This window comes from Porites lutea, chromosome 3 (genome assembly GCF_958299795.1).
Source record: "Porites lutea chromosome 3, jaPorLute2.1, whole genome shotgun sequence".
Lineage (NCBI taxonomy): Eukaryota > Metazoa > Cnidaria > Anthozoa > Scleractinia > Poritidae > Porites > Porites lutea.
In genome coordinates, this window is record NC_133203.1 from 38,904,260 (window position 1) to 38,927,211 (window position 22,952).

Here is a 22,952-nt window from a genome sequence, read left to right on the forward strand (position 1 = left end):
CAGAGCTGTCGACGTCCGAGTCTTGCGAGGACTTAGCCTTTTTTCTTGGTTGTTGATCTGTAAGGCAAACCACCTCTCCTTCTGACGTCGTAGGATCACTCGTAGGAGCCTTTCTCTTGTTGGTAAAGCTTAATTTAGACTGAGTACACTTTTTAGTTTTCGCAGAGCTCTCCTTGCAGCGGCTGTAATGTGCTAAAAGAAAGAAAAGGAGCAAAGCTCGGTATTAGGCTCTATTTATGGCCGATAGGAGTCAATTATGTAAGAGTTCAAAGTACCCGCATGAGCTACATGGACTACACGACGAGCTAATCCAAACACCAGTTGTGTTGAATTACGTTTTGACTTACACCAGGTTAGTTAGCTTTATTTGCGTTTTTTTTTTTGAAAATTTGTTTCCTTCTGGAAAACTGGAGAAAAGAATATATGCTGTTATGCAACTTAGATAGACATGTAAACATTTAATCACCTAAAATTTGCATCGTTGTGTAATTTTTCTTTTGCGTTTTTTTTGACAACTGCGCTTGCGCAGAAGTCACTATTGCCATCGTCTGAAGTTTCCGAAAGTAAGTAAGTAACAACAGAATATGGTTTGAGCGCAACAAGCGTATATCTTGTGATCGTAGGCTTCAGAGGGGGAGAAGGACAATCCCCCAAAATTCTGATGAATAGTGGGAAATTATACATTGTATTTTTTCACCTTCTAAATAGTCTGTGCACAGCTCCCCCCCCCCCCCTCCCCCCTCAAAAGAAATCGGAAGCAATAGTCACATGGGCCTGTGCGGTGCCTATTTTGTACTTTTCCTTTAGGTAATAATATGTATACATTGTGGAAATATCAACTTAATTGTCGTTGTCGTTGATGTATATAAAATAACCTACCCAACTTAAATTTCGAAATGATTCCACTGTGCTTACGATCAATGTCCACCCGTCTTTCAACTCCACATAACCCGCATTTGATGTGAAACGGCCATGTCACTAATTGGCCTTTGTACTTAGCAATAGTTTTTGTGGACGACAAAACAACACTGCTTCCATCAAGCTTTTGAAGATCTGTATAACATAAAACCGTGCTATCAATAAAAGATAAATTTCTTGCTGCCTACACTTTATTTTCCCACAACTATACTTTAAAAAATAGTGTGGTCAAAATCTAGATTCTGCATAGATTTACATTAAACTCTGATTATAACTACTGCTCGCTCCCTGCTCTCACTCCGCAGCAATAATTTGAAACTTAAACGTACCGATGTTAAGCTTTCCAAGCTCATCGTCAGACAAGGTCTTTGACATCGGTAGCGTAGCTGCGCTGGACGACGCTTTAGGATTTGTGTTACCGGAAGTGTTCCTGTAGGACCTGTCGCCGTCTTTTGTGGTAATTCTAATAATTGGTGTTTTCGTGGAGAACACTAATTTTACTGGATACACCATGACTATTAATAGAAAAAATTTTACAGTTAGTTTGAAGCTTTCAAAGGGTATGGCTCTAAAATCGTCTTAATGAGCACGGTTACACATGCTTACCCATCAACTTGTCCACGCCATTTAAAATCGATGGCATCTCTAATTCTAACTGCCTGTCAGTCTCTATCTGATATCGCTCTTGACGGCCAGATACTCGGGAGCCTCTGTTCAACTTTATAGCGATGCTTTCTCCTAGCCCCAGCTCTTTTGCAGTTACGTGCAGCCCAGCAAAAGAACTAGAACATTAAATCGGCAAAACAACTAACTTGACGATTTTCAAGAAGATATTTGTCAGTAAAATGGAGCTGCCGTTAGCGGGAAAACGTAGAAGCATTTGTATGAAAACTAAAAGTAAGACTTCTCGCTTCTCAGCGAACCGATGCCCTTCAAACTTAATTGGTTAACTGTTTTACTAGTATCTTTCGTTGGTAAATCATAAAAATAACAGAATGTCAACTTTCCTCAAAGATCCTCAAATTATAGAGCATCAAACTCCCGACTTTTACCATACAGTTATTGTAAATTTTGCCGTGTTTGCCCTAAACCAAGATGAGACAGAAACCGTGAAAAGGTCTATTAAGTTAACGATCAAGACAAGCAAACTAGCTGAAATAGCTTCGAAGAACATAATTTATATCAGTTCGTGTATAAACCAAATATAAAACTTACCGAACGTGCTCGCGTAGTTTCACCACACTTCCCCACTGACTGGAATTGACGCAGCATCGGAACTTATTTTTTTGAATGAAGTCATCGCCTTTGGCACCTTCGTGGTAGAAAAAGGCTACACACTCGATAGTTGTAGTTTCCATCTAGCAATTTAGACAATTTACACGAACGCATTCACAGATCTTGTCAGGTCACTTAGCATTACCGCCATTACCTGAACCATGTGTCACCTTGGAGGAACCATGCACAAGGTTGCCTGACGTCATTTCCGTCACGCTGTCTACACTAGAATACATGTATATGCGTCGGGTCACGAGAAAGTCTCTTCCGGAAACCTCGGAAGTGGAAACGTTAGCCGACAAAACACCAGCGCATTGACCAAGGCCGACCGAAAATTGATGATCCGATCCACAATCCGAACTTCTACACAGACAGAATCCGGAAACCAGGCCAAAACTTTTAGCTGATCCGCGATCCACGGTATTTTTCAAATCCGCGAATCCGCTCGATTTATCGCCGAAATCCACAATCCGTGAGCTTTTTAAGGCCAAATCCGCCGATCCGCGGACCTATTCACCCCCCTCAGTGCTGTCAAAAGCCTTTACGTTACGGTCTTCACAGTCGGTAACAATAAAGCCCCCCTGCGTGTTTGTCGCGATTCCACCAGCTTGCTTCAGCCTCTGTTTCTCTTCCCCTTCCTGACCAAATGACCAGTGCGCGGAGAAGTGGTTCATTCCTCACTTTCGTAAAGTAATAGCAACTCTTCCGTCAATCAGTGGATTAACATTCACATTTCCGTTGTCAATATTAACACAAGGCCAGGTTTGTGTGATGTCTTGTAATTCTTTGTTGCCAAAACCATAAACGATACACGTTACATCATAGATGACGCTATTTACGCGACATATAGCTGTAATGATTTCTCTGCGTTCATCTTTGCTGAACCAGCCACGAAGACCCTTCTTAAGTTCGACGGAAAAACAATTTTGAACCGCTGGTAGTGAGTGCAATCTTTCAATGCACAATCTGCAAGCTGATAAAGCGGCTTTAGGATTGTCTACTGTTTCCAGCACTGTCGCCATAACTCGGTATCCCATTGCCACGATGCGGTCGGAAGGTTTTAATGCTTCGTCATTAAACGCTTCTGTTGCTTTCCTACGAGAATCTTCGAACCTTTTCTTGGCTCTAGAAAGAGTTGATGTTGAGGCTTCATCCATGCTTTGGGTCAGTTTCAAGTTGGACATTGCCCGAGGTAGAGAAACCACATTATCTTCAGCATCGTACCCTGGTGAGTATTTCAATTGAGGCAGATCATACAATAAAGTAATTCCTTCTTCAAAGAAGTCGATTGCTGCCAGGAGATCTTTCCTTGCCAGGCCATCCAGCTTCGATTTGACATCATGGATTTCTCGAACAATCACGTCTCGCAGTTTTTGATCAGTAATATCTCCATGCTTTAGCTTTTCGGCAGCAGCATCGCGGCCTTTTTCCACAAGTAAACCAACAGTCGCTTTAAAAACAGCTGTTAAAAGAGAAGCCATCGATACGACAGTGCATACGCTGATTCAACGCTTCACTTCATACATGTTATTCAAAATAATTCGCACGTGTAATTATGTATTGTGCAAGTGAAACATTAAAATTCCTAGTCACTCGCTACGTAATTCCTGTGAACAGTCTAAGAAAAGAACGAAAAGTTCAACAGTGTTGTCCCTTTCGGAACTAAACAACACAAATAAAATTTAAAATGATATTTATATAGTCTTAAAATTTTGAAGGAAAACGAGGAAAGTCAGTTTGGACAAGAAATCTGAACCTTTCGTGTCATGCAATTCGTTAATCACATCAAATCTCTTGTCACGTAATATTATATTCAAGCAATACAAATAAATTCAAATGAAGAAATGATCGTCACAATAGACTTCTTTAGCAGTGTTTTTCCTACTTAGGTCGTGTAATTATATTTTTGGGAATTCTTTTGTTGTATTCATTTATTAATTTTTTAAACTTTATTTTAAGTGTCTATGTTTTTAGCTATAAGCTAATGGGGGACACTGTAAAATAATACGTCAACTACCAGATACAAATCACTAAAAAATAGAAATCAAAAATTGCCTGTAGATTATAGAATTATTTACAAGATTTGTTAAAAAGCCTAAAAAAACGTCTAAATGTTTACAAGAGTTGAAAGGTCAACTTTCCTAATGTTCCTCTTAACCGGGTTATAGATTTTCCATCATTCTCAAGTGTCTTGGCAACTTCGACCAAATGAGAGGTCCCATATATTTGATTGAATTACTAACAAATCTAACAGTTTCGAATCTTGGCAGTTCGAAGTCACTATTCCGTAAGTTTTTTTTTAGTGTTCTTTAAATAAAACAAGTCCGAAATATTCAGGGGTACGAGACTGTGCTTAACTTGAAACATTAAAGTGGCCATGTCTTGTAGACGCCGATTGTGCAACGTCGTTAGTTTAGCGCGGTCTAGCAGTTCTTGATAGGACGCTGATCTGGTTTTGTACACCGCCCTTAGCGCTCGCTCCTGAACCCGCTCTAGCTTTCTCCGATCCGAAGCATTGCAAAAGTGCCAGACTAGATGACAGTAGGCTAGGGCCTTTTTACATAAAGGTGGGGGACCCCAGATAGGTGAGGTAACCCCCTTAAGTGGGGTAAAAAAATTACCCTCCTTTACATGCAATCTTACAACCCCGCCATCCCGGGGTGCACTTTCTCAAGATTACTGAATGGTCGCTAAGCATGTAAACAAGAAAAATGCTGGCAAACCATGCTTTTTGGTGATTGATGCTCTTCTACACTCGCTTGCTACTCTTGCTGCAAGCTTCAGTGCTGTGGCTTTCTATTGTTACCTTTAATAATGATTCAAAGCTACCGCCAAGGTGAATTGGGATTAGACAACAGCCAATCACATAGCGCGAATGTGTTCAGCGTGGATGACCCACGCTCAGAGCCACGCGTCCTTCACGAATCGACGCTGAAAAAAGACGGCGGAAGACGCGGAGATCGATATTGCTATTCGTTTTGTCGACGAAAACGACTAAAGAGAGATTTCTTCTAAAGCGGTGTCAGCGAAATGGACATTAAAAAAGAATCGCCCTTCCTCTCTTGTATAGAGCTAACAGTACAGCAGGGAAATCCTTAAGACACTGAATATTCTCTCAGGACCATTTATAATTTACAGTTTGAAGAGAGCAATTTCTGGTTTGATATTTATTCTTTTATTAGTCTTTTATTATTCAACAAAAATAACACTTGGCGTCCTACTTGCTTTATTGTACAGACGACCGGTTTCAATAGACCGGCGAAATTTCTCATTTTATTAAAGCACTGAGGTTACCACAACTTCGAGTTACATTGATTTCACGGGTTGTCAAAGAGTCCAGCGATTCCCTTTTCCCAGGTGAGCGCCGACTCATTTCGCTTCAATAAAGAAATGCTCTCGATCTCTTTACGCGTTCATTGCCTTTCGCCCGACATGTTTTGCACGGCGTTTATAGTCATGCGAAACCTCCACGAAACATCCACGCAGCGCGCGAGGTAACTTTATCCCGATTCTAAAAATAACTGGAGACAAATTACCTATGGAATAGGGTGTGTATGGGGGATGCCTTCTCTGTCCCCTTTATCCTCTCTTGATACATGCATTGAAAACATTTTTTAGGCTATCCAGAGTACTTTATCACAGATCATGAAAAACACTCTAAGCGGCATTTTTAAGTATGTATCTGTTCGGTCATCTTAGGGCAACTTGAGTATTTTTAAAATGACAATGACTTCACTATTTTTATCCCGAAAGTTTTAGATGAAATTTAAAGCTTTACGAAAGTTATAATTTTTCCGATTCCTCTCTCCATCAAAAATTTTGTTCTTTTTTTTTTTTCGAAATATAGCTTTACCTGAGGAGTGAAATGAGAAAAATTGAACCTCAGAAATTGTAAAGGGAATTTATCAGATGAACTTCGAAAACTTGTACATGAATGGAAGGATCATCTAACTTTAGAAAATTCTTGGCAATGTGTGCTTCTTCCAACAGATATTTCACAAAACAGTCGTCAGGTGGCCCTGATACAGGTCAACTACGAAGTGTCCTTCAATATTTCTCACCAAAAAAAGCAAAGATGTAAGTTGACATAATTATAAAAACATACACACAGTCCCTGCAGCCGGACCTCAAAATAAACCGTTCCCTAAAAAACAACTGCAAGTCAAAAAATGTATTTTATTTCATATAACAAAGTACCAGAGTGTTGTCACCATTGATTATAAGATCACCCAGTGTAGAGGAATCCGGATTCCGGAGTCCGTGAAATTTTTCCTTGTGGAATCCGGAATCCTGGGCTTTGGAATCCAGAATAAAGCTCAAGGAATTCGGAATCCTACTAAGGATTTGAATCCAGAATCCACCGAAAAAGACTCGAATCAACTGCCTGGAATCCGAAATCCAAGGCGTGGAATCCTAAAATCCAAGACTGTCTTGCATTCGCTTACATGGGGCAAATACCAATAGTGCTCAAAAATTGAACGAGAGCAGAATACAAGTAGACTGATCTAACTACATGCTTCGTAAGAAGCATGAAACTCTGAGTTGCAATTCCCCGGGAGGGGGGGGGGGAGGTACGGGGAAGCTCTGTCCCGTTGTCCAACCCCTTACCTTTTTCACGAAAAAGGTACCCTTTTTGTATGCCTTCTATTGAGAAATGGTTCCTCCTTGAGATACCTTGTTTAGACATGTTGCATCCCTTTTAACTGCTGTAAATGCACTGTCTTTTAAATAGAAAACAATCACAAAAATAGAACGTTTTCTCGACTTTATGAAGCCGTAAAATTCACCTGTTCGGCCCTTGGGGCCCTTTCACAGACCCAAATGACAGGTTTCCTTACCCTTATATATACTTCAAGGAGTGAAATTCCCATCCTTTCATATACCTGAAGCCTGTAAAAGTTACCCCTAGCGGCTGGAGCCTTCCCGTATAGGCCATCATAGGGACTACGAGTACCCCCCCCCCCCCCCCTTCCCGTTGCAATATATGATGAAGATCAAACGCTGCTCAACCAGTCTATTTTTATTTATTTTAATTTTTTATCAGTAAAGAAAAGGAAGGTTAGAGGTGCAAGACGCGAGACCATCGAGAGGTTATCAGAACTCAGGAGCAGCTTACGGGGTTGGATACTTATAGTAAAACACTCATGGCATATAGTGTGTCTAGCTTTTGAAAGCTACTGTTCCTAATGACAATATAGAACTACCATGCACTACTACTAGTGCCCCGTATGTCATCCAACATATCCACATTTGTACTATTAATTGTCTTAATTTAAAAGTAAGGGAATTTGAGGTATGCATACCCACTTAATAGGGTAAACTTTGGTATATCATAGTTACGTTTCTTACTATGATTAGAATATTGCTCTCTTGGACGTTTGGTTTACGCTGTTTACAAGTGTACATCGAAAACTAATGGTCAATAACTGTAGACTTGGAAGTGTTCAAAATTAGCCTAAAGGTTATTTAACAAAATATAGAGGAGTTAAAAGACGAGGCCTAGTTTCCTGATCTATGTAACAATCACAGTCTCATTTTGGTTATTTCATCTAGAGTGCAATTTTCCTTTTGATGTTAAACTTGTTGAGTCAAACGTGGCTGAATTCGTTAATTAATAAGCCATTAAATTTTGGCCCATTCTGAAACTAATTATAAGCATAATGAACACATGACCTGTTCAAAGTTATCCTTGATTCCTATTTTTATTATTATTCATTATATTTTTATTGGTGTTAACAAGTACATGTATGGTTATGTATGAAAATGAACATACTAGAAATACATGCAGTTCTTAGCAAATATTTACTCATCTTATGACAGTAGAATGAATTTCAACTCACCAAACGTTTCTTGAAAGAAAAGAATCGGAATTTAAATTAAAGTCTTAGTATAACCTTGCTCGTCGAAAGTCGAACGTGAAGAAATGTTCTACTGCAGGGGTGGATCCAGGATTTTTCTTCTTAGGAGGGGTGGCACCTCTAAGAAAGTAGCATAAGTGACTGATGACGTGACGTGCCTAACTACCGTTTTTAACGTCGTGCAACATAAATTCTTCAACCTCGTCTCATGGGTTTTACTTTAACACCAATAAACCACGTAGGTTGTTTGGCAGAAAAGTTGTATTAGAGAGTTGCATGTCAACTCATGGCAGGGGAATGTGCACCCCCTGCACCCTCCCCCATAGATCATCCCCTGAACTTCTGCATGAGATGCGAGTTTACAATATGTAGTTACATGTGAGACTGTTGGGCTTCAGCCCTTATACAGTTCTTATGTTAAGGATATGATGCAATTTGATCAAGAGGATTCTAAGAAAGTGTTCCCTTTTCGAACGTTTGCGGTAAAATTATGCAACATTAAATGATAGGATTAAGCGCCTCACACCATTTACTTCAAATAAAATCATCAAACTGCCCAAATTTGTCCCCTCATCTCATTGTCATTCCACTCAATGAAACAATCTCCGAATATTTTGTCAACTAGCTTCTTCCACCTCAAGCAACTGGCAATGGTTCCAAGACTTTTGCGGCAGAAAATATTATTTGGGCTGCCGATGACAACTGCTTTTCGACTTCATTTACTTTTCCCGACAAGAACGCCCTTCTTATTGCCCGGAAAGAGAATTTTGACCACGGAAGGACGTGCCCTGACTTGCCAATAAATGCTTTCTCTACTTGCACCATTTGATCATTGAACCGGCGTAAAACTAATGGACTCGTTGAAGCCAGATTTAATTTGGACTTTGCTTTCTCAAATGACTTGCTGGCATTTATAAAATTTAATACAGCCCTATGAATAATTTTAGTAGAAACGCTTTGGTTCCCCACGCGATCGGGAAGTGATTTCAAACTGTTAACCATCTCATTTGCGTAACGCACTACATCAAATGACAACAAAGAAGAATCCGCCAAATCGATCAATAAACCTCCTTCAAACTTGGTCACTGCCTCGTGAAACTCAAACTTGGGATCGATAAAGGTTTTCATCCAGTAGAAGTTGTCTTCTTGAGTGTGGTAGACAGGATAGAGCGACACAGGATTTCCAGAACCGAAGAAGTAGCTAAAGTCAGCCGATGGTATGCCATAGTACATATAGAACGGAAAATAGTCGCTCATATACTGGTATGGAACAACATAAGGCTCTCCAGGATTATTTTTAGATGGGTTTCGCTCAACCATAATGTCGTACAGGCTGGTTTTATTGCCATGTGCGTTTGGATCTTTAACTTTTTTGGCCCAAGAGAAGATGACGTGTGATAGAAGTGGACAATTCTGAGTTACGAGAACGTAACGACCACCAACTGCCACGTCTGTATTCAAGTAAACAACGGCTCTTTCTTGAAGGATTTTCGCATTTTCCTCCACCCACTCTATTGACCCAACCAATCCAAACTCCTCCGCTCCCCAACTACAGAACTTAACTGTCCTTCGCGGTCGCCACCCACCTTTTAACATCTTGCCAACTGCCCTTGATATTTCTGTCAGAGCTGCTGTACCACTTGAAGGATCTGCTGCTCCAAAAAACCAGGCGTCCCGATGACTGCCAATCAAAACATATCTGTCCGGTTCCTCTTGGCCGTAAATAGTTCCGATGACGTTATATATGGATTTCATGACGATCTTGTTATTGATTTCCAATCGAATAGTTGAGTTCGATATGTTGAAGCCTGGTCCAACGTTGAAGGAAGCGTTTGTCACTCCTTGCCAATCTCTTGGCGCTTGCATACCTAACAGGAAAAAACCAAGGTGCGTGAATGACTATGGCAAGAACGTAATGAATGTTAGGTTCTTGTAAACCCCTTGGATTTACCGCTGCAGCTGTCATCTTTTTTAGGTTTCCCTGGAAACATTTCATAGGCAATTTCAGCTGGAGAAGATCATCATCACACGACAAGTAAAGTTGCTACCCCATGGCTGAGATCCAAGGTGTAACCGCAGCTAATATTATTACAAATATCTCAATCCAAGTGACCATGGAAGAAAAACTGTTAAAACATTTCTTGTGATGAAAAATTAATATATCTTTAACTTAGTCTTAGAGCATCTAGACTAGTAAACAGAATACCATGGGTTCAACTCCTTTTAGGAGCACTGGCCGAATAAGCATCCTTGTCGTGTATTCACCAGGCTTAAAATTCACCATCACATTTCTATCTTTGCGTATAAGCACATATCAACATTCCAGTCCTAGCAGTATGCAGGATCATGTTTAAGCGGTCTTAGTTCTCACGACTGTTATAATAACAATCTTTTAATAGGATGCTCCATCACAAGAGTGGTTTACATAGAGGTCCTAATTACGAGATGTATATTATATAATACAATTAAAATATAAAAAGGTTAAGCTAAAATCGATATATATGAAAAAAAAAAAAAAAAAAAAAAAAAATTCAAGCTAAAATCCAGTTACAGAAATAATCAAAACATACACACTACAAGTAATTCAGTGTTCTGTAGGTTAGTGGTAGAGCATCGAGACTAGTACCTCGAGGTCATAGGTTCGACTTCCGATTGGGAGGAGTACTCGGATTTTTTCATCCGAGCAACCTCTGTCACTGACTGAATAAACATCTTTCTCAATATAATGTATTTACCTTTAAGATGTTTCAGCAAATGCATTGCATCATTGTATGAAATCGGCTGTGTAGGTATTGAGGCAAAGTTTGTAAGGTTCTTAGGCCCACGGTACATGTCGTCGATGGCTGGTAATCCAGGTGTCAGTGGATCACCTAAATTTTCCCCCATCGGCCGTTCCATTATGGCTTCGCCTGACGTCCAGGGTGTGTAAGGGTAGCTTTCATTTGGATTGTGTCCGGATTTGGGCTCTATGAAGATAAGGGCTCCAATAGCACCAGACGCTGCAGCGACACTTATCTGGTGATCAAGAAACAAGGGTTTGCCCGGTCAAGTACTGATTGAAAAGATTTATTCGAAATTTTCAAGTTAATATTCATAGTGTAATTCTAATTGGTAGATTGACATTAAAAGCATCATGTACTGTGTCTCGTACAGATTTATTTCGTGGTTAAGCTGCAACACTAGTCCAGCACTAACCATGGGAAAAAGTTTGAGAGAAGTCCAAGATGATCTACCCGGAAACGCAGAAGTTAAATGGTAAAACAAACTAACAAACGGCAAACAGGCTACTTATATTAGACGCTAGCTCATGACCGTGAATATATATGGGGGCTACGATTTACTTTCCACATTCCACGATGACAGAAGACAACATGGCCTTAAAATCACGTGACCATCCTAAGTCAGACTTGCGGAGAGGCAATCGAAAGCTTAGTTGATTGTTAGTTATTGATTGGAATTATTCTAAACGAGTAAGTAATACTTAACGACTCAAATTTGTTTGGTTTTTTTGGTTGTTGTTGTTGCGGTTAAGGGTTTGTTATCTCAAATTTGGTGGGAGATGTCTGCAGGCAGACTGATTTTGATCTGTCCTCAAGAACGCTAATATGAATTTTTCCCAGCCCGCGATCTGCAAGTTTTCTCTATCCCCTAACCTCAACGAACTCAATCAATATCCCGTTAACAAGAATTTTACTATAACAAGTTCGATCCTTAATGCTAATTCTGTCATATTCGTGAGAGAGTAAAACTTGTAATTAGATTTCACACCGAAAATAAGCCTCAGATATTTTTTATATACGTAAATTTCGCGATTTTTTGGTAACTGAGGAAATAACTGTTGAGGACGCTACTTTCGAAGCCGAGTAGTTACTTTCGTAGGGTCATTGGTCAGAGAATTTTCTAAAGGATTGTGAAATTTGATCACAACTCTTGGTGAGATCCTACTTTCAGGGGCACTACAATAAGGAACTTTACTGTACGACATGAAGAGCTCCACCAGAGTGTGTTATTGAAATTTACCTACCGATGCGAACTGTCCCCTGATAATCACTATTTTATCCTTTGCAGATATATTATGACTCCGCAGAAAACTGATGTCCTTCAGTGAACCTTGATTGATGTAAAGAAGTTCGCCCTCAACAGTCCCATTTGGTGCATATCCGAAATACGGAAAATAGTCATAAGTTTCGTTTGCAGAAGGCTCTGGTTTAACCTGAGTAAAGAAAAAGATAGCGTAAGATATTCATTATTATCATAACACGTTTTTTATGAATTGGTTGAGGTTTCACCATTAAAAGTAACTATATGAGCCGATATGATGATCATAAACTACAATACCATGATTTTATGGCCAGGAGCTCCTTCAAATTCCCATTATGACACTACTCGGTCAGTATGTTATTTTGCAATGCCAGTCATAGGTATGCATGTCTGTCAAATAGGAAGGAGTTAGACAATTGACTCATGAAAGGAGAGGGGGGCGAGGGTAGTCTAAGTATTCCCGGAAAGTATGCTAATTCATTATGGACCTTGTTCAATTTCAATTGCCTGGAAGCATCAGCTCAGAAGCTGGAGAGACCCGTGAAACTACAAACCATAACGGCTCTCAATTTCCACAAATCTTAAAGCGACCCTTTCTGGTAGAACTTATGGAAGTTACTCTGATTTCACCCCGATGTCAACCTATTGAGCCTAAGAAATATTTACACTCGTCTCGTGATAGTTCAGCCGAAGTCACGTGACAGTAAGAGGAACCTCAATGTGGTTACAGTATAAGGAATATATCTCAAACACCTGAAATAGGTCGTATTCTCGAGATGACTGTAACTCCCAAGGAAAATTGAAAACAGCGCTTTTGCACGATTTTAAAGGGAAATCAAAGAGTATAATTATGGTGTTTTGAATTAGGCCTGTCGGCAGCAACGATTTTAGAAAAAATGATCCAAGAATTTAAATGCGTCTTTGATAAAAACAAAAGGAACATACAAACCAAGACAAAAACAATTAAACCAACTGGGTTTTTTTTTGCTGTTGTTGTTGTTTTTTTTTGTTTTTGCATGTCGCGGTGGACTAACAAAGAATATTATAGTTACATTGTACGTTATAGCATGAAACCCAGCGTACCTTTACTTTTCCCAGTATCGCAAAGTGAGTAGTACCATTGCTGATAAGTTCCACTTTGTTAGGTTTGTCTTCTTGAGGAAGAGAAAGTAACACTTTATACTCAGGCATTTCTACCTTATCAAATCCATAGGTGCGCCATTTGTCAGCTAAATGTAATGCAAGATCATGTTGGTGTTTAGATCCAGCAATATGAGGCTGCGAGGTATAAAATCTGTAACGACAAAAGTTTAAAAATGTGAACGAAAAGACAGTAGACTCGATAGTTAAGGACCGTTTTAAATGTCCAACTTCAAATGAGCCGAATTTAATTTTATTGATAAAAATCATTTGCATGCACATGTCAAGTCCGACTTTTAACACGAACCTAATTCTATTTGATATTCAAACACTGTGCTCTGTGCGAAGCTGGAAGCTCAGTAGCTCGTGTGAAAGGTGTTAACGTGCTTTTATCTTCTGTAAAAACAGTCACATCAGTCTTTAACTCTTTCCTAACAGACTCTGGACAAAGATTACAGAGTGTCATGAAATTTTGGATGTCAGTATAGTGGCGGCTAAAACGAAATTAAAAACTTGTACTTTAAAGCGACTCCAGAGTGGATTCTATTTTCAATAAATATCTTTACCGTGTGGGTGATCACAAAAGCACGATTTCAGCTATTTTTGGTGTCACTTTAAAGCAAACAAGCTTCAAGGGTCGTTCGAACCCTATAGTGTGGTCTATAAATCTTTTATGGGGGCAGGGAACTGTTACTTGCCCGTATTGAATTGGGCTAAGGCTGCATGTCGTGGTTACCTCGCCAAGAACTGGCCGGTCTCGTCTCGGTACCAATTTTCTTATGGTTGCAGTTGTAATGCGGCGAAAGGTATTGTGGCCGGGCTCTAAAATATTTCCGATAACAATATTTGCATGATAGCGACCTATTTATTTTTTTTATTAGTTTGCAGTAAGTTCCTTGCTTTGCCTTATTTGTGTTTTTTGTTTATTTGTTGTTTCTTTTTATCTAGAAAAAAAAGTATAAGAAAAGAAACATTTTGGAAATACAGTCAACTCCCGATAACTCGAACCCTCGCTAACTCGAACCTCGCGCTAACTCGAACCAAAATCGATTTCCCCTGGATTTCCGTCATACATGTACTGTAATTCTACCCTCGGTAACTCGAACCCTCGATAACTCGAACTCCCGCTAACTCGAACCAATTTTCCTTTCCCCTCAGGTCATTTTCTATATAATTTTACCCTCGATAACTCGAACCATATTTTGAGCCCTTTAAAAGTCGGGGAAAAAGCTGTACACTGGTGTCCGAAACATTGAATTTTGGATTTCCTATTGACGTGTTGTAGAAGTATAGTTTACTGGTGGAAGCCGATGTTGATTGTCATAAGGCTAACGTGAAGCAGCTGTTCTTTTCAAAACAGTAAAACGCATGCTCTATTTAGGCTATGTTTTGTTACATTACGTTCTGATTTATAATCTAGAAGTATCTTTTCTCTTGACATTTCTACAATTAAATGTGATTAAAATGTTCAATGTGCAGTGAAAACTGTTGTTTACCTTACTCTCGCCTATTTTCTTGGAACTCCCGATAACTCGTGTTGTGAAGTATTTTGAAAGTTATTTTTAAGACGGATCTATCTTAACTTTTGAGTTTAGTTTTTGTTTCATTAAGTATTGTTTTTGTCCACGTACTGTTTTCCTGTTTTGATCTTTTGTTTTTACTTGTACTTGAAGTTATTCTTAGCTCGCAAATCTACTTATTGCCATATTAGGAATGTTGCAGGTGGTCGTGTTTGTGGTGTTAGAGCTGACCTTCGTTCTTTGGTAATTATCAGCTGCGGCTGTGCGTAAGCTAATCTATTCCCTGACAATAGCAAACCCGTTGCAGTGTTAGCGATAAGAAATACAATAGAAACTCTTCCGGTCAGCTAACCCAAACACGTCCAGCTTTGGCTATTAAAACCGCTACTATACTAGAGTTATATTTAAAACAAAATAATGCCACAGTCTCGTTTTTAAGTAATGAATAGGCCTGTTGTTGAGTTTCCACTATTTTATGGCGACGAGAGAGAAGATGTTCGTGAGTTTCTTGTCAATTATAGACGCGCCGGTTTGTTAAATGGTTGGGACGAAGAAAAATTAGCTCTTGGTCTTCCCCTTTTTCTAAAAAAACACGCTAGCGTGTGGTTTAAAACTTTAACAGAGGCTGATGAGAATGAGTCGTTTCAAGTTTTGTCACAAAAATTAATTTCCCATTTTGAATCAAAAGTAACTCTATGGCAGTTGAGGCAAAAATTAGAAGAACGTCGTCAGTTGTTAGGGGAGACTGTTGCCGATTATTATTACGATATTCTTTCATTCTGCTGTCGTCTAAATTTACCTAAAAGTGAATGGCTTTATTGTTTTGTCCGTGGTTTAAGGCCTGAAATACGTGAACATGTTATTTTACATCAACCGCCTGATTTAGAGTCTGCATTGAACATTGCAAAACTAAAAGAGTTGGTAACTCTTAGCCGTAAATCGAATAATGGTCAAGAAGTCGAGAATTTTAAAGAATTACAGTCTAACCCCTCAGAAGAGGAAATCAAACAATCTGTCAGGGACGAATTTAATGTCTGGAGCACAGACTTCCAAAATAATGGAAATCGTCGTATTAATCGTAAATTTCGATCGAGCAAACTTAATCGTTTTCGTTATGGGGGCAGCATTTTCAGAAAGAATCCTAAATTGGGTAGTTATGGAAGTTCGAAACCCAACTTTAGTGGCCTGTATCGGAAAAACAGTATGAAGAATGCTTTTCACCAGGGAAAAATGGGCGCTCAGTTAAACTGGCTGGCGCCCCTGTCGTGTGTGGTAGTGAACCCGTGATGGGGGCGCTTGAAAATTCTACAAGTAATAACCATTCTTCCGTCGGATCTAGTTCTGATAAATGTGCTTTCAGTAACTCTGGAAATTCGGCCGAGAATGTTACTAAAAAGAATGTTCAAGAGTTTAGCCATGTTGTGTCTAATCCCTGTGAGCCTATTGTTACACCAAAGTCTGAAATGTTTAAACCTCAAGTTTCCGTCACATGTCAACATGAGTGTTCTCAAGATTGCCAACCTCAAGATGTCCCTAATGAAAATATTTTGTTTGGAGTTATTAAGTGTCTTTCTCAGGTCATAACAAAATTTGATGGTGTGATCGCCGGATCATCGCCAAATGAAAACGAAAATGTTCACTCGCCAAGTGTACCTATGTTTTCTCCTAAACGTGAAGTCATTTATGAGAAGTCTTCAAGTGAAAATTTATCTCGAAAAGTCAGTATAGATGAAATTAAGAAAGAAGAACAGTTGGCGCCTGAGTCTAAAAATGAAGAAAATTTGGAGGTAAATATCGTTGGGGCTAAAAATAATATTTGTTGTGAATGTCGTGGCTTGTCTGTCGCAAGTAGCCCAGAGACAAGGGCATATGTGACTGACAGGGCTTCTTTGCCTGCCACATCCAGTAAAATTGATTCTATTCTTCCTTTCGAGAGTGACAATTTTAATGTAAGTGTAACAATAAAAGGAAATAGTTATCGTGCTCTCCTTGACACAGGAGCAGCTGTAACAGCAATTAGTTCGCAAGTTTGGGACAAGTACCTTAGTCACAAAAATTGTTGTTTAGATTCCTCGTCGACCAGTTGTGTAACGACTGTGAGTGGTTCTCCTCTTAACGTTCTTGGTAAAGTATGGCTCAATTTTGTTATTAAGTCTGATGTTTTTCCTTTTGAAGCCTATGTTATCAAAGATTTAACTCATGACGTTGTTTTGGGCAGGGATTTTCTTCAAAAATATTGTTCCAGAATTGATTTTATGGAGAACATCATTGAATTTTTCCACCCCGAGGATCCCCTCCCCTTTGCTGATAGTTTTGATGATGATTTGGATGCTGAAGTTTTTGATCAATGTATTTTGTCAGTGCATGCTGATAATTCTTTTACTATTCCCGCTCAATCAGAAGTCGTTGTTATTGGTAGATTAAGTTCAGTGCCGAAAGATGTAAACACCAGTGCCAGTGAAATTTATGGATTGGTCACGCCTAAGTCTGATTTACCTCACCGTTACTCAGTTTTTGGAGCGTCAGAGCTCGTAAAGGTTTCTAGTGATGTAACTATTCCTGTTAGGATGGTAAACCCTTCCGCTCAACCAGTTAAAATTTTTCGTAGGACCAAATTAGCAGATTTTGAGCGTGTTGACAATGATGTAGCAACATTTGAGATTGGCAGAAATTGAAATTGAAATTGATCTATTAGCTTCTATATTTATGTTTTGTTTCTGTGGCTATTTTGTTTAAGTTCTTTGTGTAAAATAGTTATTATAACCTTAGACGTCGGAAATTAGACAATTTGATATATAACGTGCTTTGTAATAGTCATTTTGTAAAGTTGCTTGCATTGGTATTTCGTCATATATTCAATCACCGATTCTTCTGTTGTTCTTCGATGGCTTGTCGGTGAATTTTCGTCGCTTTTGAACTACTGAAATGGATCTGAGCATTACTCGATTGTTTGTCTCCAAGAAGTCTAAACACACTTTGATCACTCCGCATGGCATGCGCTACTCTGTTTGGTCGAGTTTGACCCCTTCTTTGTTACGGTTAAGCAGAACTGTGCTTGTTGATACTTATCACTGGTTAGTACTTTGTGTCTTCATCAGATGAGTTCGCTTCATTTGGAGCTGTGTTTCATAACATTTACAAACAAGATAGCCTTGTCTTCCAAGTATGCGTTACCCGCTACATTCAAGTTGAAATGACGTTTGTAACAACCGTCTTGTATGCTACTACAGGATGATTTATGCTGTTAATTAATTCTCAACGTTTTCAAGTGGTTCTCTAGTCAAGTCCTTCACAAGAACACTCTCATCAATTTATTTAGCTCAAGTTTTCAAGTCTCAAGATTCAAGAACAATGAATTGAACACTGAACTATTGACATTGAACAGTTGATCTTGTTTTAATTAATATTGTGTAGTGTGATAGTTTTGTTTTGATATTTAACGCAGTTTTTTCCCATTTATATGTATTACGTCCTTTTGCATCGAGGACGATGCTTTTTCTAAGGGGGGAGGAATGTTGTGAAGTATTTTGAAAGTTATTTTTAAGACGGATCTATCTTAACTTTTGAGTTTAGTTTTTGTTTCATTAAGTATTGTTTTTGTCCACGTACTGTTTTCCTGTTTTGATCTTTTGTTTTTACTTGTACTTGAAGTTATTCTTAGCTCGCAAATCTACTTATTGCCATATTAGGAATGTTGCAGGTGGTCGTGTTTGTGGTGTTAGAGCTGACCTTCGTTCTTTGGTAATTATCAGCTGCGGCTGTGCGTAAGCTAATCTATTCTCTGACAATAGCAAACCCGTTGCAGTGTTAGCGATAAGAAATACAATAGAAACTCTTCCGGTCAGCTAACCCAAACACGTCCAGCTTTGGCTATTAAAACCGCTACTATACTTGAACAAGGTGTTAATAGAGATGTAGGAGAAGTAGTGTTGTTGTAGAGTAAGCAGAAGTTGTAAGAAGATTAAGAAGTATAAAAGCAAGATGTAAATCAGATTCCTGGTATCTCGTCGTGTAGCGAGCGAGTTACTCGAACACACCCCCACACTCGAAATCCCGATAACTCGAACCTTTTTTCGATTTCCCTTGAAGTTTCCAGTTATCGGGAAAAGACTGTAAATAAAATGTCTTCTGTGTTTTCTAAGTACACGTTGCCATAGCCAACAAAACATTTAAAATCTCCAAAAAAGCCAAATTATTGACATGTGCAGTGTAATCCATTTTTGAGAGGCTCATCTATTTGTTTGCGAGTTTTTTAAGGGAAAAAAGTGTTGAACAAGTGTTGGAGCTACTTTACAGAATACAATCTCATGCACACTTTCATTTTTATTAAGGATATGTGTTCAATAAATTAATCCCCGATCTACTCAAAACGACAAGAAATGTAAACAATTGTATTTTCATTCTATCACATAAATATTTTGAGTTTAGACTGCCAAAGAGCACCCGCCAACATTAATTGACATAATTTGCGTGCTATTAAGATAGCCTGACATCCAAGTGTAGGGGCGAGAGCTGGGAAAATTAAGTTCCAAGAAAGTAGAAAAGCATATCTGTTAAACTCTGACTCTTATCGTTAAACTCTGACTTTAAGCTCAATCTTCGTCGTGAATGAGTATCTTGTATGACAAAAGCAGCTATACACGATGCACGAATTCACCTGTACAATAATATGTCTTTCCTTCAGGTGGAAGTTTACGAAGTTTTGCTTACACTGAGACAGATAAAAACCTAGTGGCAAATACCTCGCCTTCACCAAATAATATTGAAATGTTTCTTACTTGAGGTTGTCCTCGATATTCTTCGCCTTTATCTCATCTTGAAACATCTTGTGGTATTTTTCCTTATTGGATGTAGGAAATGTCGGTTTAGGCTTGTCGCCGTCATTGGATTGACACTTCACCCCGTCTTCAGTAACATTCTTCACAGCGAAATATCCAATCAAAAATCCTGCAACTGCAAACACCAGTACCAGCAAAACGATGCACATAATTTCACGCCGTCTTCTTGGCCTGTGGATTGTAAGCATCTCCATCTCCATGATCTTGATTACAACCTCACCTTTGAACGCAAGACACCTCAGTGAAGACTGCTGAAAATTTTTCTTGAGTGACAAACAGCCGTGGTATCGGATTAAAGACGACAGAGTTGTCAAATGATCCAAGTGGGCGGTATTAAAGATTTAATTAAAATTTTAATCCGCTTGAAGTATTTCAAGATCAATATTTGTTCTTCTTCCTTTACGTTGTTTAAAAACTTTGTATTGTTTTTCAGTGACTTCAAACTTCTTAGAATTTCTTGCTTTCAGGTCTTTACAAGGGATTAATCAATTAAGTAATTGCAAAACTGTAATTTATTGATCAGTTAAGATATGTGTCGATAAGGAAAGGTCCAGGTCAGTGAACATGTTCATCTCCTGATTCAAGTCACTTTTGACAAGGGAATGACAATCATGCTAAAACAAAAAGCTGGTTAGATTCGATTTGGCAGGGGGGTGATGTGTACCAAGTAATTCACTAGTATACCATATGAACATAACTCGAGGATCAAGGTGTCAAGGCTCGTAAATTTTAATATCTGGTTGACGGTGGGCGTTGGACGAAGGCAAGGAGTCGATATATTTAAGTGACCAGTATTAAATTTCTCCAAATTGAATCATATAAAAAGAGTCGTGATAATAAGAAATTCAAGTTGACTGTAATTGATTCCTAAAAAATTTCTCGCACCCCCTCTAGAGGAAGTATATAGCGACAACTAATTAGAATTGAATCTTAAAGATTATGTGATCTGCGGGTATAAGCGAAATGACGCCTGAGAAACGAGCGCAGAAATTCTATACTGATGACGCGTCACTATTCAGATGTGGGTAGTGCTTCTAATTGGATGAAGCAAATTTCAGCTAATCGGAAGCGCTGTCGGCTCAGATATGGGTACTGATTGCTTTCTCTATTCTTATTGGTTGATCTTCTAGTCCGTTTGCAAAGCCACAGATGGCAGTGAGAGGTAAAGTCAGGGTTTTTAATACATTTGTTGTGTCGTAATAAGTAAATCATTATTGTTTATTGTTATTATTATCATTATTATTATTATTATTATTATTATTATTATTATTAGCTCTTTATCTCTTTTCTTCTTGATATCCATAAGAATACTATAATGCTGCCTTTTCTGGCAATTTTTGTTAGTGAAACTCACTCTGAAGAATGAGAAGGATAAGCACCCAGCTCATGCAAACTTCAATATATTTTATCTATTTCTCAGTAGCGATATATATCCAAGTAAAAACCTTTCAGATAAAGCCTCAAGATTTCTCATAACGATAATGAACAACTTGGCCACAAATATATGTCCGAAATGTCAAAAAAGTAAGAGCGTGGAGATTTAGGTCCCTTAGGACACTTTTGAAAATTATAACGGAGTTTTTTTTTTCTCCGTCTTCGAGAAATACTCATAAAGCGTAACGTAGTCCAATCTCTTCTTCCCGCACATTCAGTGAAGGAAAACGCAATCATGGGCTATTTAGAAAAAAAAATTATTCTGAGGACCGTTTTCAAAAACAGTCGTTCGCTGGAGGGATGGAAGGCTAAAGTGGAGAAAAACATCTCTGTTTTCAAAATATCTGGATACTATGTGGACGGAGCCCTAGTAAATGAAGATTTTTTTTAACTGTTGAAAAAAAATCAAATGAACGCGAACGCCTAAAGGTATTGTTTAGTCCTTTCAACCCTCCGAAACTATTTACTTAACCTAGATTAAAGGATTTCTTAATTTCCATTGTTGCTTTTGCCTATTTGTGCGTCAAGTGTAAAGTCAAACTAGCTGTGTACACAGAGATTCGATGTGTAAATGAATTAGCGAACACCACAATACTCCTTTGACAGTAATAAAATTAAATCTGATGATATGATTGTTACATTTGGGATATTTTTTTTGATCATAAGCAATACGATTGCTTATGACCAGTGAATGATTTAATTTTGTAAACAATTGTTTAAAGATTTATTTTATTTTGAGGAGTGATATGTTGAGGCTGGGTCATATCGCATTCCACAGAAAACATTTGATTATGAACTAAAAATACTTCCGCGACTAAGTGTTAGCTTAATCAACTGTTTTCGTCTATTTATTGATTAAAAAAGAAAATTTGGAAAATTTCTAGCTTTGCTATTCAAGAATTCAGAATAGCAGAGATTTCCTGAATGTTTCTATTATTCTCACCGGCCTCGTGGAAAAAAAAAACAGGAAAGAATGCTTTAAATACTATGTCCACACTCTGCGGTCATTTATTTCTTGTGTTTATAATAATTGCCAGCTTAACAGCTTCCCATTATTTGCTTCAGATTAGCCTTTTTCACTGATAAAAATGTAGCAAGACAATGACATTTCAGATCCTTAACAGAAGATCGTTTTGGTTCAAAGTGAGTCAAAATGTTAGTTTTATTGTGTTAAGACAAGAAATGACCAAACAATGAACCATTTTGTTACTTCGCTAATTATTTTCCTTTTGCTAACATTTCTTAATTCCTAAAAGTACCGAAACCTTTCCACCGGTAATGTGTTCATATAGGGATACCAAGCCTCTTCCAGTAAAATCTTCCTCATTAACTCAAAATAATGATAGGGAACACATTGAAGGGTTATTAACAAAGACTTCCATACTCGGTAACCGGAAAAATGAACTTGATCAAATAGCTTTCTGTTTCCTATGGAAGTTAAGGTTCTGTAAAGGAGCACACAGATCAGTGAGATCAGATTTGCTGCTGGAATCATTTCTAAATAATTTTTAGATGTAGAAATACAAAAATATAAGTTTTTTATTCTTCTTTTGTCTTACTTTTGAAAAGTAAAACAGGAAAGCTTAATGCTTTGTTTCATTACTGTAGGTTAGAAAATCAATTAGTTTCAGTTAACACCCAAGTGAATCACAGTTTAAACAGCTTAGCCTGACAGGACATTCTCTACTAACAACGCACATTTTGTGCCATAAAGGGGCTCGCCTCTTTTATATTCAGTGCTATTTGCTGTGGGCTGTACAAACTCCTTAAGCCCCGTCGTACTTCTTGAAGGTGAGGAAAACTGACTTTCAGTACGTTTGAAATCGAAGAGAGAAACCGACAAAATTCATGGTAAACTTGTTCAACTCGATTGAAGTATTTTAAATGAAAGCAATCCATGACATCCTTCAACTGAGTGGTTTAATTTC

General features: G+C 38.4%; 2 protein-coding genes across 2 annotated transcripts; both read right to left on the minus strand.

Annotated features, from left to right (window-relative positions):
* Positions 1-2,591: 2,591 nt before the first annotated feature.
* Positions 2,592-4,229, minus strand: LOC140931097 (uncharacterized). Its single transcript, XM_073380846.1, has one exon. The coding sequence runs from the start codon at positions 3,672-3,674 to the stop codon at positions 2,871-2,873; it is 804 nt and encodes a 267-aa protein (XP_073236947.1). The 5' UTR covers positions 3,675-4,229; the 3' UTR covers positions 2,592-2,870.
* Positions 4,230-7,765: 3,536 nt separating this feature from the next.
* LOC140931098 (N-acetylated-alpha-linked acidic dipeptidase 2-like) lies at positions 7,766-19,817 on the minus strand. The gene is made up of 5 exons (XM_073380847.1): positions 19,531-19,817; positions 13,176-13,386; positions 12,076-12,264; positions 10,787-11,066; positions 7,766-9,919 (listed from the first exon to the last, which is right to left on the minus strand). The coding sequence occupies exons 1-5, from the start codon at positions 19,788-19,790 to the stop codon at positions 8,688-8,690; spliced, it is 2,172 nt and encodes a 723-aa protein (XP_073236948.1). The 5' UTR covers positions 19,791-19,817; the 3' UTR covers positions 7,766-8,687.
* Positions 19,818-22,952: the final 3,135 nt, after the last annotated feature.

Coding starts and splice junctions, on each gene's coding strand:
- LOC140931098 (XM_073380847.1), bottom strand. CDS start 19,790: ATGGAGATGGAGATGCTTACAATCCACAGGCCAAGAAGACGGCGTGAA. Junction 13,387..19,530: donor AATATCGAGGACAACCTCAA/GTAAGAAACATT, acceptor TTGTCGTTACAG/ATTTTATACCTCGCAGCCTC. Junction 9,920..10,786: donor TTTGCTGAAACATCTTAAAG/GTAAATACATTA, acceptor TTTTCCTGTTAG/GTATGCAAGCGCCAAGAGAT.
- LOC140931097 (XM_073380846.1), bottom strand. CDS start 3,674: ATGGCTTCTCTTTTAACAGCTGTTTTTAAAGCGACTGTTGGTTTACTT.